Here is a 15,792-nt window from a genome sequence, read left to right on the forward strand (position 1 = left end):
GACATGTTTTAGCCTTTCAATTTGTAAATTTAACAATAACTATATCAATATTTTTGTCATGAATCCTTCTTCTTGTTATTTCTCATTGCAACTAACATTGCATACAAGCTTTGGCGGATAACCTGCACTTCGGAGCCCTATCACGTGTATACAAAAACAATACATAATTTTCATGTTGTTAGATTTTTGTTTCAGAATGGTATGTTGTTAGCCAACCCAACTATAAAAACATGATTTTCATGCTAGCAAATGTTCTTACAACATTAATAAGTATTAAAAAAATAAACAATTGCTAAATTTTACATAGGAAAAAAAATTCTTTTTGAAATTTTAATAAGTTAAATACATTTTTTAAGATAAAATATGGAAATGCAGTAAAGACACTTGTTAAGATAAAATATCCAAATACAATAAGCGCACTACTTGTTAGCGTTTAACTGCTTTGTTTTAATAAAAGAAGGGGGTGATTAATATAAGTAGAAAAGTGCTCAAGACGACGTCGTGTGTGAAATAGTTAAACAACGATTCTTAGAGCGCGCTCACTCTTTCTCTCCCTCCCTCACTCGATTACAAGTTACAACCAACGCAAAATTTCGGAACCCAAAATTGAACCCTAAATTGGTGAAACTTCAGCGGCGATTCGCAACACTGCGAATACTCGTTACTCCGAACCTCTAATTATGGTACGTTAATGCTTCTACCTTCTTGCATTCCTCTTCTTTTTTCTTACGAATTTTGAATGAATGAATTTTTCATTCTGATCGATTTTGGTTTGTTTTAGTTTTCAATTGCAGCTATCAATGATACCGATTCTAAATGTCACTGGGAACCACTTGCACCCACCAAAGAAGCTCAGGTACGTTTCTAACTCCAAATCATTTTCTTAGTTAACCATTTTTTACAGCTTAGGTTATAAAAGTTATGATTATTTATGCACTAAATTGCTTAATCTTCATGCATGTTTTGATCGTGCGTTTTTTAGATGATCCAAACTTAATATAGTGTTTTTTATTTTCTTTCAGGAATTTCATCTTTCTCAGACTTATCATGAAGGACTTGTCAAGTTACAAGCAAAAGAATATGAAAAGGCTCGCGAGTTATTAGAATCTGTGCTTAAAGATCCTCTTATTGCCAATGCTCAGGTGGATCGAGGTGCCGCTGACAGTCATCTTTTGCAGCTCAGGTTTCAATCTCTCCTTTTTTTTTTTGTGCTCATATATGGCGCTGTTTAGGTGAAATGTATATACACATTCATTGTTTCCGTTCTTCTATGCGCACAAGCTGTTGCTGTTCTTGCAATGCTTTGGATACTAGATCAGATACGGTGTTGTTTAGGCCAATTCAGTATCTGCTTGGCACTGTATGCTTAATGGATAGGATTAATTAGCATTTTGTTCAATGTTGTCAGTCACAGATCAGGAAAATAACGGTCTGTTCAAATTCCGCTATGTTACAGTGCAATAGCACCGCTATTTGACAACACTCTGTATTAAATAGCGTATCGTGGAACAATACCAGTTTGTTCAAATTCCTCCACACTATAGCCGCTATTTGACAACACCGATTTTGTTATAGGTGTTTTATATAACCTGTCCAGTTGGATTTGTTAGTGTTAGAATATACGAAAGTAGACGAGAATATTGAGATTTACAGTAGAGTATTGCAGTTTATTTCGTAAGATTAGCTTTTAATTTTAGAGCATCTTATATTATCTCCTAAAATTGGTTTCCGGATTATTTAGTCATTTGTTTCCTGGTTTTCCTATTTATTTAGGATTAGGAGTCTTGTATCCCTATAGGTAAGGGTTAGTGTTTAGTAGTGTTATCAATTGCGGATGGAGGACCATGGTGGAAAGCCGTAATTCCACCAACAGCACCGCCATCATTCACAAATTGCCCATGGTGGTTGTAAAAAAATCCACCACTGCAATCCAAATCATTGTCATATTGTATGTTACGTTATTATTTCTCTTATGCTTCTTTTATCTGAAATCTATAAGTTCATCATTCTAAGATACCTACTTATATTCTGACAGTTAGTTTCTCTTATTTATTGATAATTCACTGTTCACTTAAATATGTGTGTGTGTCTGTGTGTGTATCGGTGTAACTTATAGACTTTTCTACAGATTTTTGGCATTGAAAAACCTTGCCGCAGTTTTTCTTCAGCAAGGTTCTACTCATTACGAGAATGCTCTACATTGTTATCTTCAAGCTGTGGAGATTGATTCTAAAGATTCCGTTGTCTGGAACAAGCTGGGAACATTGTCATGTTCAATGGGCTCGCTGAGCATTTCACGTTGGGCATTTGAGCAAGGCCTCTCGTGCAGCCCTAATAACTGTAAGCACATAATATTTAAAACGTTTCCTTTTTTAGTGGGTACTTAATGATGCGCTCATTAATACACCCTCCGGTCACTAATATAACCAAAAATCCACTTTTTAGATACATTCAATTAATGATGTATGTGACATATAATAAAGACCACATACAACATTAATTGAATGTATCTAAAAAGTGGAATTTTGCTTATATTAGTGACCGGAGGGTGTATTTCTTTTCTGCGAGATTCACCTTTCTGTTTTCATCTCTGGGTTAAATTCCTTCATATTTCCAATTAAGTGTCTTTTAAACTGTCTATCTACGTCATCTTGCTTCTATGAGCTTGTTTGTTGGGTAAAACTGAAGAATGACATCCACAACCTACAATTGCATTTTGGACCCTAGAATTTTTTGTATCCTCAGCAACAAAAACGAAATTAAAATCTATAGCAGTGTGAAAAGCCATTCCGCCAATTGTAATAATTTGTTACTTCTCACTGAATGAATATTCAGCCAGGGTTCGTGCTGGTATATTTATACTTGGCGTTTTACAAACATGTTCACATTCATTGCATTTAATTATTTTTTAAAATTAAAATGGGGTATCGTGAAGATCGATGATATGCAAGTTTTACCCCTGTAAGCCTTGAGTATTGTGGCCCAAGGTCGAAATTTGTTTGCATATTATCTAGACAAAATTAGTTCTTTCAAAATTATTTGTATGATCATTTCCAACAATAAAGTTCATCCTTTGAAAGTTGTTTTCATAATGTATTTTATTCAACAGTAATTATATTTGTGCGGGTTTGTCTAACATGTGCAATATTGCACATGTTAAAACAACTAAAAGCAGCAAGTTTTTACTGAAAAACAACAATTATTTATTAAAATATATATTTAATACAAAATGTACAAGTTCCAATGCAAAGTTACAATTTGAAACTTCTTAACATGTGCAAATTTGCACATGATAGAAAAACCCTATTTGTGCATATGTGATTTTCTACCCTTGATGCGTATCTGCAGGGAATTGCATGGAAAAACTTTTGGAAGTTCTTATCGCAATTGGTGATGAAGTTGCTTGCCTTTCTGTTGCTGAGTTGATTTTGAGGCACTGGCCGTCACATTCTCGCGCTATGCATGTGAGAAATACCATTGAAGAATCGGAACCATTGCCATTTGCTCCCAGAGGCATAGACAAATTGGAACCAAAACATGTGCGGCTCAAATTTCCTGACAAGAGAAAAGCTAGTAATGAGAATCTAGACGAGGATGTTGCATTTAAAAAGCTGAAGCAAAACAAAGATCTAGACCTAACCGAAGCTTCATGGGTGGCTCTTGCTGATGCACTGTTGGAGATCTTATTGCCTTCAAACCTGCAGATTTCTGAAGTAGAACTTAAAAAAACGTGCAATTCGCCGGACATTAGGCTAAGAATAAACTTACCTTGTAGTTCAGAAGCTGCTGTGAACATGGAAGTGAAAGGATTAAGTGGTGACAATAGTGCTTTTGGTGATGGTAGTGTAGGACCAGAAAGTGATTTTAAAGAGAAAGAAGCAAATACCCAAGAAGAACAACCACATGAAAGGCGAAGTTCTCGACTTGAAAGGCTCCGCAGTCGTAAACCAGGGAAAGATGATGAATCAAACTCTTGTGGCAAGGACCCAGCCAAGGTTGTCATTCGGTGTCTAGAACCTTTCATTGCTGGTGGATTGGGTGATCAAGAAACTGTTGATAGTGATACCATGACACTATCTTCTGCACGAAATTCTGAATATGATAATTTTTCTGCATTTCTGAGACAAACTTCAAATAATTATGGTGCTTACCATATGGGGCACTTGCTGTTAGAAGAGGTTTCAAGACAAGGCCTCCCATTTCAGGATGCTTTTGTCAAATTTCTGGAGCTGGAAAAATTGACAAGGCATTGGGGAAAGGATAGAACTGCTGAGTGTAATATTTTTCTTGCTGAGCTGTATTATGATTTTGGGCTATGCTCCGTCACTGGTTCTAAACAACTAGAATGGATGTCAGAGGCATCTTATCATCTTTGCAAGATTGTAGAGTCTGTAGCTCTTGATTATCCTTTTCAATTGACTAGTGCCTTGAATGAAGGTTGCAATTTAATTGACGGTTTCCAAGAGACTAGGGGTACATCAATGCATGCCTCCACTGAGAATATTTCAGATTCGGACAACTCACTTTTGATGAAAAACAGTTCATTCTGGTCTCGATTTTACTGGATAAGTGGGAGACTGTCTATTTTTGAAAGCAACAAGGCAAAAGCTTGTGAAGAATTTTGTATTGCTTTGTCACTTTTGCTAAAAAGGGAAAAAATGGAACATTCTCCAGGTTCAGTCCCCCGCCCACACTGCAAGGACGTAAAAGAGATAAACATCGATAGAGTTCTTTACGAAGTTAATATATTGAAGGTCAATTTTTTGATGGAAAAGTCTGTCAGTAGGATGATGGAACAAGAAAAGTATTTGGACTGTGTATCTCTACTTTCTCCACTTCTGCTCTCCACAGAGGATGTCTACTTCAATTCATTTTCTTTATGCATGGCAGATAAAAAAGATGAAAAGATAACTTCCATCGAGCTCAGGGCTCTAGATGTTCTAATTGAAGCATGTCAGAAGACAAGGCCAATGGATGTAGATATGTATTTCAATTGTCATTACAGAAAACTGAAAATACTTATGGCATTGATGGGTTTGAATACAAGTATTACATCATGTAAATCTTCTGATCAAACACTTGGTTTCAGTGCACCTTCTAATTTGGATGTCGACTCAAATGAAAGCTCTAGCAAGCACTGTAGTCACTTGGCTGCTGAGGAAGTGAAGGCACTCTCTGACTGTATATCGCAAGTGAAGAAAGTTATTGATCATTTTGGAGATTCTGTGAGTAAATATCATTGAACATAGTCTTGGATTCTAAGCTGTCTGATCCTGAGGTGTATTTCTTTAAAATCACTTTTCTGTTAATCCATGTAGTCCATGAACTATACATGTCGTTAATTCTACTTCCTGTGCACAATTCAAATGATTCCATTAGTTAAAACATACCTACGGCATGCCTCCTTAATATGGTAAAATAAGTCTCTTGTTGCATGTAAACCCCCCCTGCTTTACTGGTGTTTGCTTATTGACTTTTTGGGCCGGACAGATTTCTTGAAGAATTCAAACAGATTAACAGGCTATACGTTTTAGACTTAAGTGATGCAGTATTTTGGGCTTTTTTTTTTCTTTCCAATTTTTAGAGGGGTAGGTGTTTCGTCTTTGTTTCTTTTTCTATGAATCTAGAAAAAGAAAAAAACCAACAGGTACCATATTTGCATTTGGAGCTTTGTTCTCCTATCTTGTTTTCCCCACATTCTCTTTATATTAGCAAACAATTGTCTGATTTCTTTGATATGGATATATTACTGCAATCTTTTGCTATTTCATCAAATGGGAAAGTCCTTTGAACTTAAGCTTAGTCTGAAGGATTATCCAATATCAATATTAATTTTTATTTTGAACCTGGTTTAGTAGGAATGAAAACCCATTTGTTTGATCTTTAAAGAGAAATTTACAGACCTTTGTCTGTACAACAGTATTCAATAGGACTTGCAAATTGTATGTTGCTGATTTGTAGTCCCTGGAGATCTTTCCCCTGATATGGATGTTACGTGCAGCTTGAATTTGGAGACAGTGGCCCAATTATTTTGTCACTGGCTACTTTTCAATGAAATAAATTGTATATTGGGTCAATCTTGAGTGTGCAATTTCAATTTGCATTACAATAATTCTTTACAGATCATTTTATTTATTTTGAATGGAATAAGAACTTTGGTAGCAGGGCAATAAGCAGTTTTTACTGTCCAATTCTGTAATTGGGCAGAGTGGATTGCTCTGATTTTTAAGGACCTTTGATTGCCGCCAGATATGCTTTGTTAGTTGTGTTTATGTCCTCTCTATTGTATTACTCGTGACTGTTTGAACTGAATTTCCATTTCTGATATATGGAGAAGCTGCGCATCTCTGCTGCCTCTCGATTTTCTCTTTCTCTTTGTTACATTCTTCTACAGAGTGTCTCATATTATCCTCTCAATTATATTTCCATCCCTTTGTCATAAACTTTATTTTTTATTGGAAAGTAGAACAGCTGTTGTCAGCGAGATTACTAATCCAAGTTAATGTTACATGGTTTTGTGGACAGCACCGTCTGTTTCCTCACCATTTTACTGTAGAATGTCCTTTGTCATGAAAGCATTTGTGTTCATACATTTGCAGGATGGCCTCACAGTTCCAACAAGCAGCCTTTGTCAAATGCAATCTCTGCTACTGTTAATCATGAGCTATGTCGCAAATGTACTTGTCTGCAACAAAACCTCGGCACAAGTAATTTCTGATCAAGTGGAAAGTAGCTGTTTTGTTGATGCAGCCATTGTTTTCTGCAAACTCCAGCATCTTAGCGGAACCACACCTATCAAAACTCAAGTTAGCTATCTCCTTTGTGATATAATTTTACTTTGAATGATGGCTCTTTTTAGTTATTCATTTTTTTAATTGGAAACCTCTGCCACTCTTTCCTGAATTCCCAACTCAGGTTGATTTAATTGCTGCAACACATGACATGCTTGCTGAATATGGGCTTTGCTGTGTCGGTGAAGGTGGCAAAGGTGGAGAAGGAACATTTCTTAGATTTGCAATAAAGCATCTCTTGGCCTTGGATATGAAGTTTAAATCCATCTTTAACCTTAAAAATAAAGAATCAATGCGATGCGAAGAAGCGTCCAAAAACAGTACTGTCAATGTAACTATGGAAGATTCAAAATCCGATACATTAGATATCCGGATGGATTGGACCAGAATTGATGAAATTACCACTGTCAAAAAGGATGTTTCCGAAGGAATATCTAAAGGCATTTCATGTTGCAAAGTTCAGAATAAAGACAGTAAGGAAGAAGAGTCTGAAAATCACGTGAGTGCTGGGACTGACTGTCCGTTAGTTAAGGGTGAAAATTCATGCAATCAATTGATTGAATGTGTAAATGAACTTTCAGAAGATGAAAGGGAAGAACTTGAGTCTATCATTGACAGTGCATTAGATCAGTGCTTTTTCTGTTTATATGGATTAAACCTAAGGTCTGATTCATCCTATGAAGATGATCTAGTGATGCACAAAAATTCAAGCCGAGGAGATTATCAGACCAAGGAACAGTGTGCTGATGTTTTCAAGTATGTTCTTCCTTATGCAAAGGAATCTTCTGTGAGTACTCTCTATCTTTAATTTGTATATGTTAGCTTGTTTACACAATGTGATGCCAAAATTGCAATTTTTTTATTTGTTTTTGCTAAACATTTTTATGTCTCTTAGAAAACTGGACTGGTCAAGCTCCGTAGAGTTTTAAGAGCTATCAGGAAACACTTTCTTCAGCCACCAGAGGACCTCTTGACAGGAAATCCAATTGATAAGTTCCTAGATGATCCTAATCTATGTGAAGATAAACTATCAGAGGAGGCTGGGTCTGAAGGATTTCTTGAAACGATAACTAAGACCATGTTTCCTGATGTGGGAGGTCTTGGACAGTATAACACAACACTGTTGAGGAGGTATACATTTATACCATACTGTTTTTTTTTCCTTTTCTCTCACACACACACACACACACACACACACACATATTATTCTTAACTTGTTTCCTATGAATCATATTTAATGGCTACTATATATCCATGGTATTCCTTGTTTTTATCTTCTTAGGTTTATCTCAGTTTTTTGACTTTCAGGTCTGAGCCATACTTGGATGTCTACTGTAACTTGTATCATTTCTTGGCTCTGTCCGAGGAAATGAGTGCAACAGATAAATGGCCTGGATTTGTGCTGACCAAGGAAGGGGAAGAATTTGTTGAGCAAAATGCTAAGCTCTTCAAATATGATCTCATGTACAATCCTCTGCGCTTTGAAAGCTGGCAGCGACTTGGAAATATTTACGATGAGGTAAGTTTAAATGCAATTTGGCTTATTAAAACCTTGATTCTTCCGAATTTTCATATGAACAACGTCGTCTTGATATCTTTAAACCTATTAAACATTATAAAATTTCATATATGTTTCTTGGTTGGACCGAGCCAGGAAGTAGATTTGTTACTTAACGATGGTAGCAAGCACATTAACGTAGTAGGATGGAGGAAGAATCCTACTTTATCTGAGAGAGTGGAAACAAGCCGAAGAAGGAGTAGACGGTGCCTACTAATGAGTTTAGCTTTGGCAAAGACATCTGCTCAGCAGGTTTCACCATGCACTGCATATATTCACTCTTTTTAAATTTTTCTTTTCTTGGACGAGAATAGTCAGTATTCTCTTCTTGTTTACTTAGGTTCAATCAATATAAGAATTTAACTATAAAAGAATAGAATATTGTTTATACCCCTAAACATTCCATCCAAATGTTATCTGCACTTAATTTTCGTTTATTCAAAATGTCGGACAATATTTAAGGCCAAAAAAATGTGCAATAAAAATTCACCTTCATGCTGTAATGTCCAAGGCTCAAAATGTTATGGATTTGCAACTTTATATACTTACAATGCTCACTTGAATTAATAAACTCTTGGGACTTTTTAGATGTTGGTTGTCTTTGTCCAGGTAAACATATTGATTCTGTATCCTTTTAAAAAAAACACGATTCTGTATTTAACTTGTGTGTGTATTTATTGTGTTTCCTGGCTAACAATGTCCTAATGCTGTAATGTTCAAGACTTGTAATGTTATTGATCCGCATCTTTATATGCTTACAGTGCTAACTTGAATAGATATTATATAGCTCTTTTGTCTCTTTTAGACGCAGGTTGTCAGTTGTCACTGATTTTTTTTGTGTTTCCAGTGTGAGATACATGAGTTATTGGCTTTGGTATACTACGACAGTCTTCAAAATGTAGTCCCATTTTATGATCAGAGATCTGTTTTGCCCTTAAAGGATGCAGCATGGACGGCGTTCTGTGAGAGCTCAATGAAACATTTTAAGAAAGCCTTCGCACTTAAGTATGTCCTCTTATCTTGTGTCTTATTTTATGCGCTTATCTGGTATTATGACGTTTATGAACGACTTTTGTTCGTTTACAGGGAAGATTGGTTGCATGCATTTTACTTGGGTAAACTTAGCGAAAAGCTTGAATATTCGCATCAAATTGCCTTATCATATTACAATAAAGCTATTGCTTTGAATACATCAGCTGTTGATCCTGTCTATAGGATGCATGCCTCACGCTTGAAACTATTATTTAAGCGCGGAAAACAGAATGCGGAGATTCTGAAGGTTTTGCCTCTTTCTGACCGCTTTACTATATTTTAATATTACTTTATTTGCTTGCTTTAATTTTCATGTCTTTGACAGTTGTACTTAAAGATAGACCTATAATTTTTTAGTTGACTTGATGATCTGGTGCGCTTGATCTGTATTCTTGATTGTTGTCTGGTTCTCAACAGGTTATTTCAGCATACTCCTTTGATCAATCTGTAAAAGAAGCTGTCACAAGTATCCTTGGCAGCACAGATAGCTCATCTTTAAATACAAAGGAGACATGTATCAATGCCAATTCTGTGGAAACAAAGCATGAAGGGTTACTCAAATTGGATACTGCATGGTCCATGCTTTACAATGATTGCCTTTCTGCGCTTGAAACTTGTGTCGAGGGGGAACTCAAACATTTCCATAAGGCTAGATACATGCTGGCTCAAGGGTTGTATAGAAGGGGTGAGAGTGGTGATATAGAGAAGGCAACAGATCAACTATCTTTCTGCTTCAAATCTTCACGCTCATCATTTACCATAAACATGTGGGAAATTGATAGCATGACAAAAAAAGGAAGGTATATTTTTATCATTAACCTTTTTGTTATCTTTTTCACCTGTATTGGTATTTTTTTTTTTAACCTTTTGTTAGTTTAAACTTATTAAATTGATATTTTCATCAGAAACAGTTGATTATTGATGGCTCATACAATGGGATATTTCCACAAATACTTTGGTATTTCTAAGTGTCGTAACAAATATTTGAAATATACAATCTCGTGGAACACTTTTTTTCAAATGAAAAGAAACCTTTCCCAAATTTTCTTATATAACTTGAGGACTTACCACTCAATAAATAACATTTGATGGATTTATCTGTGTTGTGCAAGAGTTAGGAAACAGCAATGTTGCCAATTCCTAAACTAATTTCTACTTTGCATTTAATGATATCAGGCGCAAGACACCGGGTTCTGCTGGGAATAAGAAAGGCCTCGAGGTTAACTTACCAGAAAGTTCTCGAAAATTCATTACTTGCATCCGAAAGTATGTGCTGTTTTACCTCAAACTATTGGAGGAGACAGGAGATAGATGTATTCTTGAACGTGCATATGTTTCTCTCCGGGGAGATAAGCGGGTAAATCCCTAAAAGCCTTATTTAGAAATTATAATTCATTTAACAATTACGGTTGTTGCTTAGTTATGCTTCATTTATTCTCGTGGAACTGGAAGCACTGTTAATAATAATTTTTTCTTTTCACTTGATGCTTCATTTTCTGATTTTGACTTTATTTCCTGTTAGATAATAAGGTGAAAATATGTCTTTATAGATATGGATTTTCAGTTTATGCAGGCTTAAGGTAGGAACCCACCTTGTTCACATCGAAATCTGATAGCAAATTGAAGGATTTCTATCATATCTAAACTTGAAGTAAAACTCTTGCCTGTATATTTTATTATAAAATCAATCTGATCTTGCACCAACCATATCCTCGCCTGTTTCTGCAACCTTTTCCCTTTGTCTCCGCAAAAAACTTATTTTATATCAAATCCAAACATAATCTGGTTGGTTTTGCCTCTAGAATATATTTGGGAGTTTCTATCGCTCCTTCATGAAACCATGCAATCCAATCCAACAGATACCCCCAACCTCATTAATTATATGCTCCTTCTTCCCCTAGACACCTCAAAAGGTGTTTCTTAAGCAGCCTTTGAAGGTTTTCTTTTTAGGCTAATTCTACGGTGACCAAGTAAAATAGTGTTGTACTCTGCACAAGTTTTTCCGCCATTGGATCCATAAGTCTCGTCATATCTCGCTTGATCCAATGGTGGAAACAAACTTGTGCATGGTGCTACACATATCTCATTGTGTACTATAGAACTAGGTACTATCCTTCTGTTTGTCCCTTTTCCCCTCCCTTTTTATTTCAGTATTTGCATTCATGACCACAACCCCTTTCCTCACCCCCATAGCTGCGTAAAACATTCCAATATTGTCTAACGCCGGTAATATTATGCATTAGTCACTCAACTAAAACCCACATAATTTCTTGTTATATTTGCACACCCTTTCATTAGATTTGAAAGTAAACCTGATCTGTATTGTCTCTCTTTTACTTGCAGTTTTCATTATGCATTGAAGATCTTGTACCAGTGGCTATCGGAAAGTATTTAAAAGCTATGATTTCAACCATGCGCCATTCTCAGACTACTGGTTCTGTTCCAGTGAGTAATTCTGACAATGTGTTGGAGAGAATGTTTGCTTTATTTATGGAGCAAGGAAGCTTATGGCCAGAAATATGCAGCTTGCCTGAAATTGAGGGCCCTGTTATATCAGAGAGTATTCTGTATGGGTAATACTATTTAATTTAAATTTAAATAAAATAAACTTTTGAACCAATTATGAGTCCACAAACTTTTTTAGCTTCTCTGGTTGAAATATTAATGTCTTTGCTGCAAGTTTTGTCCTAATTCAGATCCTCAAATAATTGCAGGTATCTGCATGACCATATAGCATTGTTGGAGATAAATGGAAAACTGGAAACTCTTGAAACAATTAATGAGAAGATTCGAAAACGTTTTAAGAATCCTAAACTCTCAAATAGTAGCTGTGCAAAAGTTTGTAAGCATGCTTCTGTTGCTTTGTGTCGATCTCTTATATATAATTTGGCACAAATCACTCCTGTATCAAGTGGATTCTCAAATGGGATTCAGGTCCATGATTTGACTGATGATGGAATGGAATATAGCCAGTTTCTCTGTATTGATTTGCAGCCACGGGAATTATGGAATACATCTTTTGAAGATCCATCTCTTTTAGAAAATATCGAAACAAAATGGAGTGCCATTTTATCAAAAATAAAGGATATACTGATAAAGAAAGCTTCTGATGAAAATTTGGAAATAGCAAACACTTTGCTTAGAGCTTGCTATAATTTTTACCGGGAGAGTTCTTCTGTGGTGCTTACCTCTGGCCTCAACTTTTATGTAATTCCATCTCAATTAGTAACAGAGACACCGTTCGATCCAACTATGACCGGAGTTGAAGCCCTTGATCTGAGCATCCCAAGGAAGCTTCTCTTGTGGGCCTATGTGCTAGTGCATGGACGTTATACAAATATATCAGTTGTTGTGAAGCATTGTGAAGAAATTTCAAAGGTATGCTAAGTTCTTTGTGTAAGATCATCTATTAGCTAAAAACCTAGATGGGTTTTGTTACAGATGTTAGTCATTCATCATTCATGCGTCTTCACCTAAGCTTTGAGATACTTGCTTTATGACAATGTTTAAGAAAGGTGCTCAACATACACATTTTTCATGATTGACAATATTTTATAGATTTTCACTTCTGGGGGTGTTAGTATGGAGTACAAATCCACATGAAAATTTAAGTTGCGGGAGTTATGTAGTTATTGACACTGTAAAATTCTACAACTTTTATTGTCAATTGTACTTCAGCTGAATATTATGCTCTATAATAATCCTTCATCATGTTTACTCAATCATGCATGATTCTGAAGTAATCGGTTCATGACCATGAATCCTTATATTTGTTTCTGTGGTGCAGTCAAAGATGAAAAGAGGGAGTGGAACGTCACCTGCGCTTACAAACTCGCCTGCTATGGCCCCAACTCTTCATGGTAATTTTCCATCCTCAATAAAAAACAATAATAGGTTTGGACTATGCAAGTCTTTATAAGAAAGGGCTTAACAACTACAATTCTTGTTTGTTGTAGGTAGCAGTAGAAGTGGACCAAATGACGTTGATTCTACCCATGTCACAACAGTAGGGAGTGGTTTACTTTGCACCGATGACATTCAGAAGAATCTATTTGGTTCTCCCCAGTTGCATCAATGTACAACTAACGATGCTGAGAGGAGCAATGTGAACGCATGTGAAGGAGAGACACGAGATTGACTACATCTTTTTTGTCCTTGTAAAATTTTGAAGTTTTAATGACTGTAAAGTCCAATGTGAATGTGTATAAGAAAATGGGGTGACTATAAACTTTCAACCGGATAAAGCAGGCAGCATCAGTTGTTTTCAGTGTGATGATTGAGATCAATCGAATTAAAATGAGGGGAATGAAAATGAGGGGGGGGAGGGGGGATTCAATATATCCCGCTTAAGAACTCTGAAATTTTTATCACTGGACCACCTCAAAAAATTTCACTAACTCAGCAGTGTGGTTTCAAGTTCTTTTTATTTTCTTTTATGCAGTTTCAAGAATTTAACTAGCGTTAAAAAGTTTAAATAGCATAACTTTAACATTTATAGCTAAAATATAAATAGGAGTTTACATGAAAAAAATGCAAATAACAATTTAATTATTTGTGTTAAAATCATTATTTTACTTGGATTTCGACTCCGTTCTTTTATGAAAAGGTTTTTTTTTTTTGACAAACAAAACAATATAAATTGATTCAAATTGATAGAGTAAATAATTCAACATCGCTGAAAAAGTAAAAGATGAATTTGCAAATAAATTCACATCATTTAAGTTAATAGCATAAAGCAGTATCTTTCATAAACATTTATGTTGTTTCTATATAACCTTGACAGTTTTACGTTTGCGTTCTGAAAGCAAAATATGATTCATGATTGTGGTCAACAGACGCTTTCCAATGTTAGGTTAGACTTCTAATTGCCCTAATATTTGGTGTCTTATTAGTCATGTTTGACAATATGTTCATCAAAATGTATATGAGTCATAAAAATGGTAATAATACAATATTTTGAAAGGATAAGTAGATTTCTGGATTTAGAATTTTGAAGTCTGCGTACTCTCGACTCTCGTACCATTTCCATAAGTTAGGTGAATTTTTCAGTTCTTTTTTATGCTCTTGATGGTAATTGGAAATTAGATCTTATCAATCAGTTACTCTGTCTGATATACATTCATATATTCTCACTGTTAAGCCTCCTTTGGCCCGTGAAGTAGCCAGTGACGGAGAGGGTTTTGCTAATTAACTCCCTTCAATTGATGGTCAATTTAGTCTTAAATATGCCTATAATTTTTTAGCTTCTCAGATGGATATGGAAAGAGAATATACTCATAGTTTTCACATGGCTTGAAAGTGGTCTGGACTAAACTAGAATCTGTGCATTTCTATGAAAAATATTACATGGTAAGTTGATGATTAATGAAGAAACATGTAAGAGGAACACGACTATTGATGATGATGGCCCTATGTGTCATAATGCTTTTGCATCCATCATCCACACTTTGAGAGATTTTGATGAAGTTACTGATTTTGGACAGCTATTATACATCTAGAGCGGCTAAATTTTTTAGCCTAAGTTTGCATGCATGGATTGATATTCCTTTATTAAACATTCTTTTATAGAATGATTGTAATGAACTTTCTTCTGTCCGTGCGTTAATTAAATGTCTATTTCGTAATTAAATAAAATTCATGCATGAAGATTAATTGCTTTCAGTATTATAACTTATAAAAGCAATGCTCGGGTAACACACCCTATTGTGAGAAGTCACGTCAGCCTCTTTTTTAATTCCTGCTCCTGCACTTGGCTACCAGTTACTATTTCTAACTATTTAGATTACCTTTTAATTTAATAAAAAAACTCAACTCCCACGATTGTCTTCTCATATGTTCTCTCACCGTCGCACAGATTTTCCAGCACAGTCCAGAACATAACCAACGCACACATGTTGCGGCACAGTTTTTTTTCTTTTACTTTTTAATACAAACATGTGAAATTATAAAGAAAGAGATTAAATAGAATAGAAGGGTTGTAATAAGAAAAAAGGGCAAAACGAAATGCCAAAATTAAAGCTATTACCATTTCTGCTTCACAATACTAGATCAAACACCACACTTGGAAAATGGAATCCAACTCAAACAATTTAGGAATTGGTTTAGAAAACACACCCAACTCAATTTTTCATATTCTTATAAATATAACTTATATCCAAGACATCAACGACAACGTGAGCTTGCAACAAAGAGAATAGAGACAGAGAAAGCCATCACTGTAGCACACGACGGAGATAGCTGCGGCCGACGACACACTGAAGGGGTAGATCTGAGCTAACAAAACAAAGACGATAGAGCTCGCAAAGAAAGATGAGAGCTCAATACAAAGATGATTGTGACAGATACAACCATAAGCTCAAAATAGCTTAACTCATATTAGCTTTAACTCATATTCAAACACGAGCCCAAAGA

General features: G+C 35.5%; 1 protein-coding gene across 2 annotated transcripts; it reads left to right on the forward strand.

The window, feature by feature from the left end:
* The first annotated feature begins 446 nt into the window (after positions 1-446).
* On the forward strand, positions 447-13,648 carry LOC25490154 (calcineurin-binding protein 1). 2 transcript variants are annotated; one of them, XM_024780013.2, is made up of 18 exons: positions 447-683; positions 782-856; positions 1,023-1,183; positions 2,129-2,340; positions 3,349-5,225; positions 6,600-6,806; positions 6,916-7,578; positions 7,687-7,922; positions 8,100-8,310; positions 8,446-8,601; positions 9,197-9,354; positions 9,436-9,628; positions 9,799-10,181; positions 10,558-10,738; positions 11,725-11,948; positions 12,096-12,759; positions 13,169-13,241; positions 13,338-13,648. In XM_024780013.2, exons 1-18 carry the CDS (start codon positions 681-683, stop codon positions 13,517-13,519), a joined length of 5,859 nt encoding a protein of 1,952 aa, XP_024635781.1. In that variant the 5' UTR covers positions 447-680; the 3' UTR covers positions 13,520-13,648. The 2 variants fall into 2 exon arrangements, with proteins under 2 accessions (XP_024635781.1, XP_013462068.1); XM_013606614.3 differs by having other exon boundaries at positions 448-683; positions 11,725-11,954.
* Positions 13,649-15,792: the final 2,144 nt, after the last annotated feature.

Source organism: Medicago truncatula, chromosome 3 (genome assembly GCF_003473485.1).
Source record: "Medicago truncatula cultivar Jemalong A17 chromosome 3, MtrunA17r5.0-ANR, whole genome shotgun sequence".
NCBI lineage: Eukaryota > Viridiplantae > Streptophyta > Magnoliopsida > Fabales > Fabaceae > Medicago > Medicago truncatula.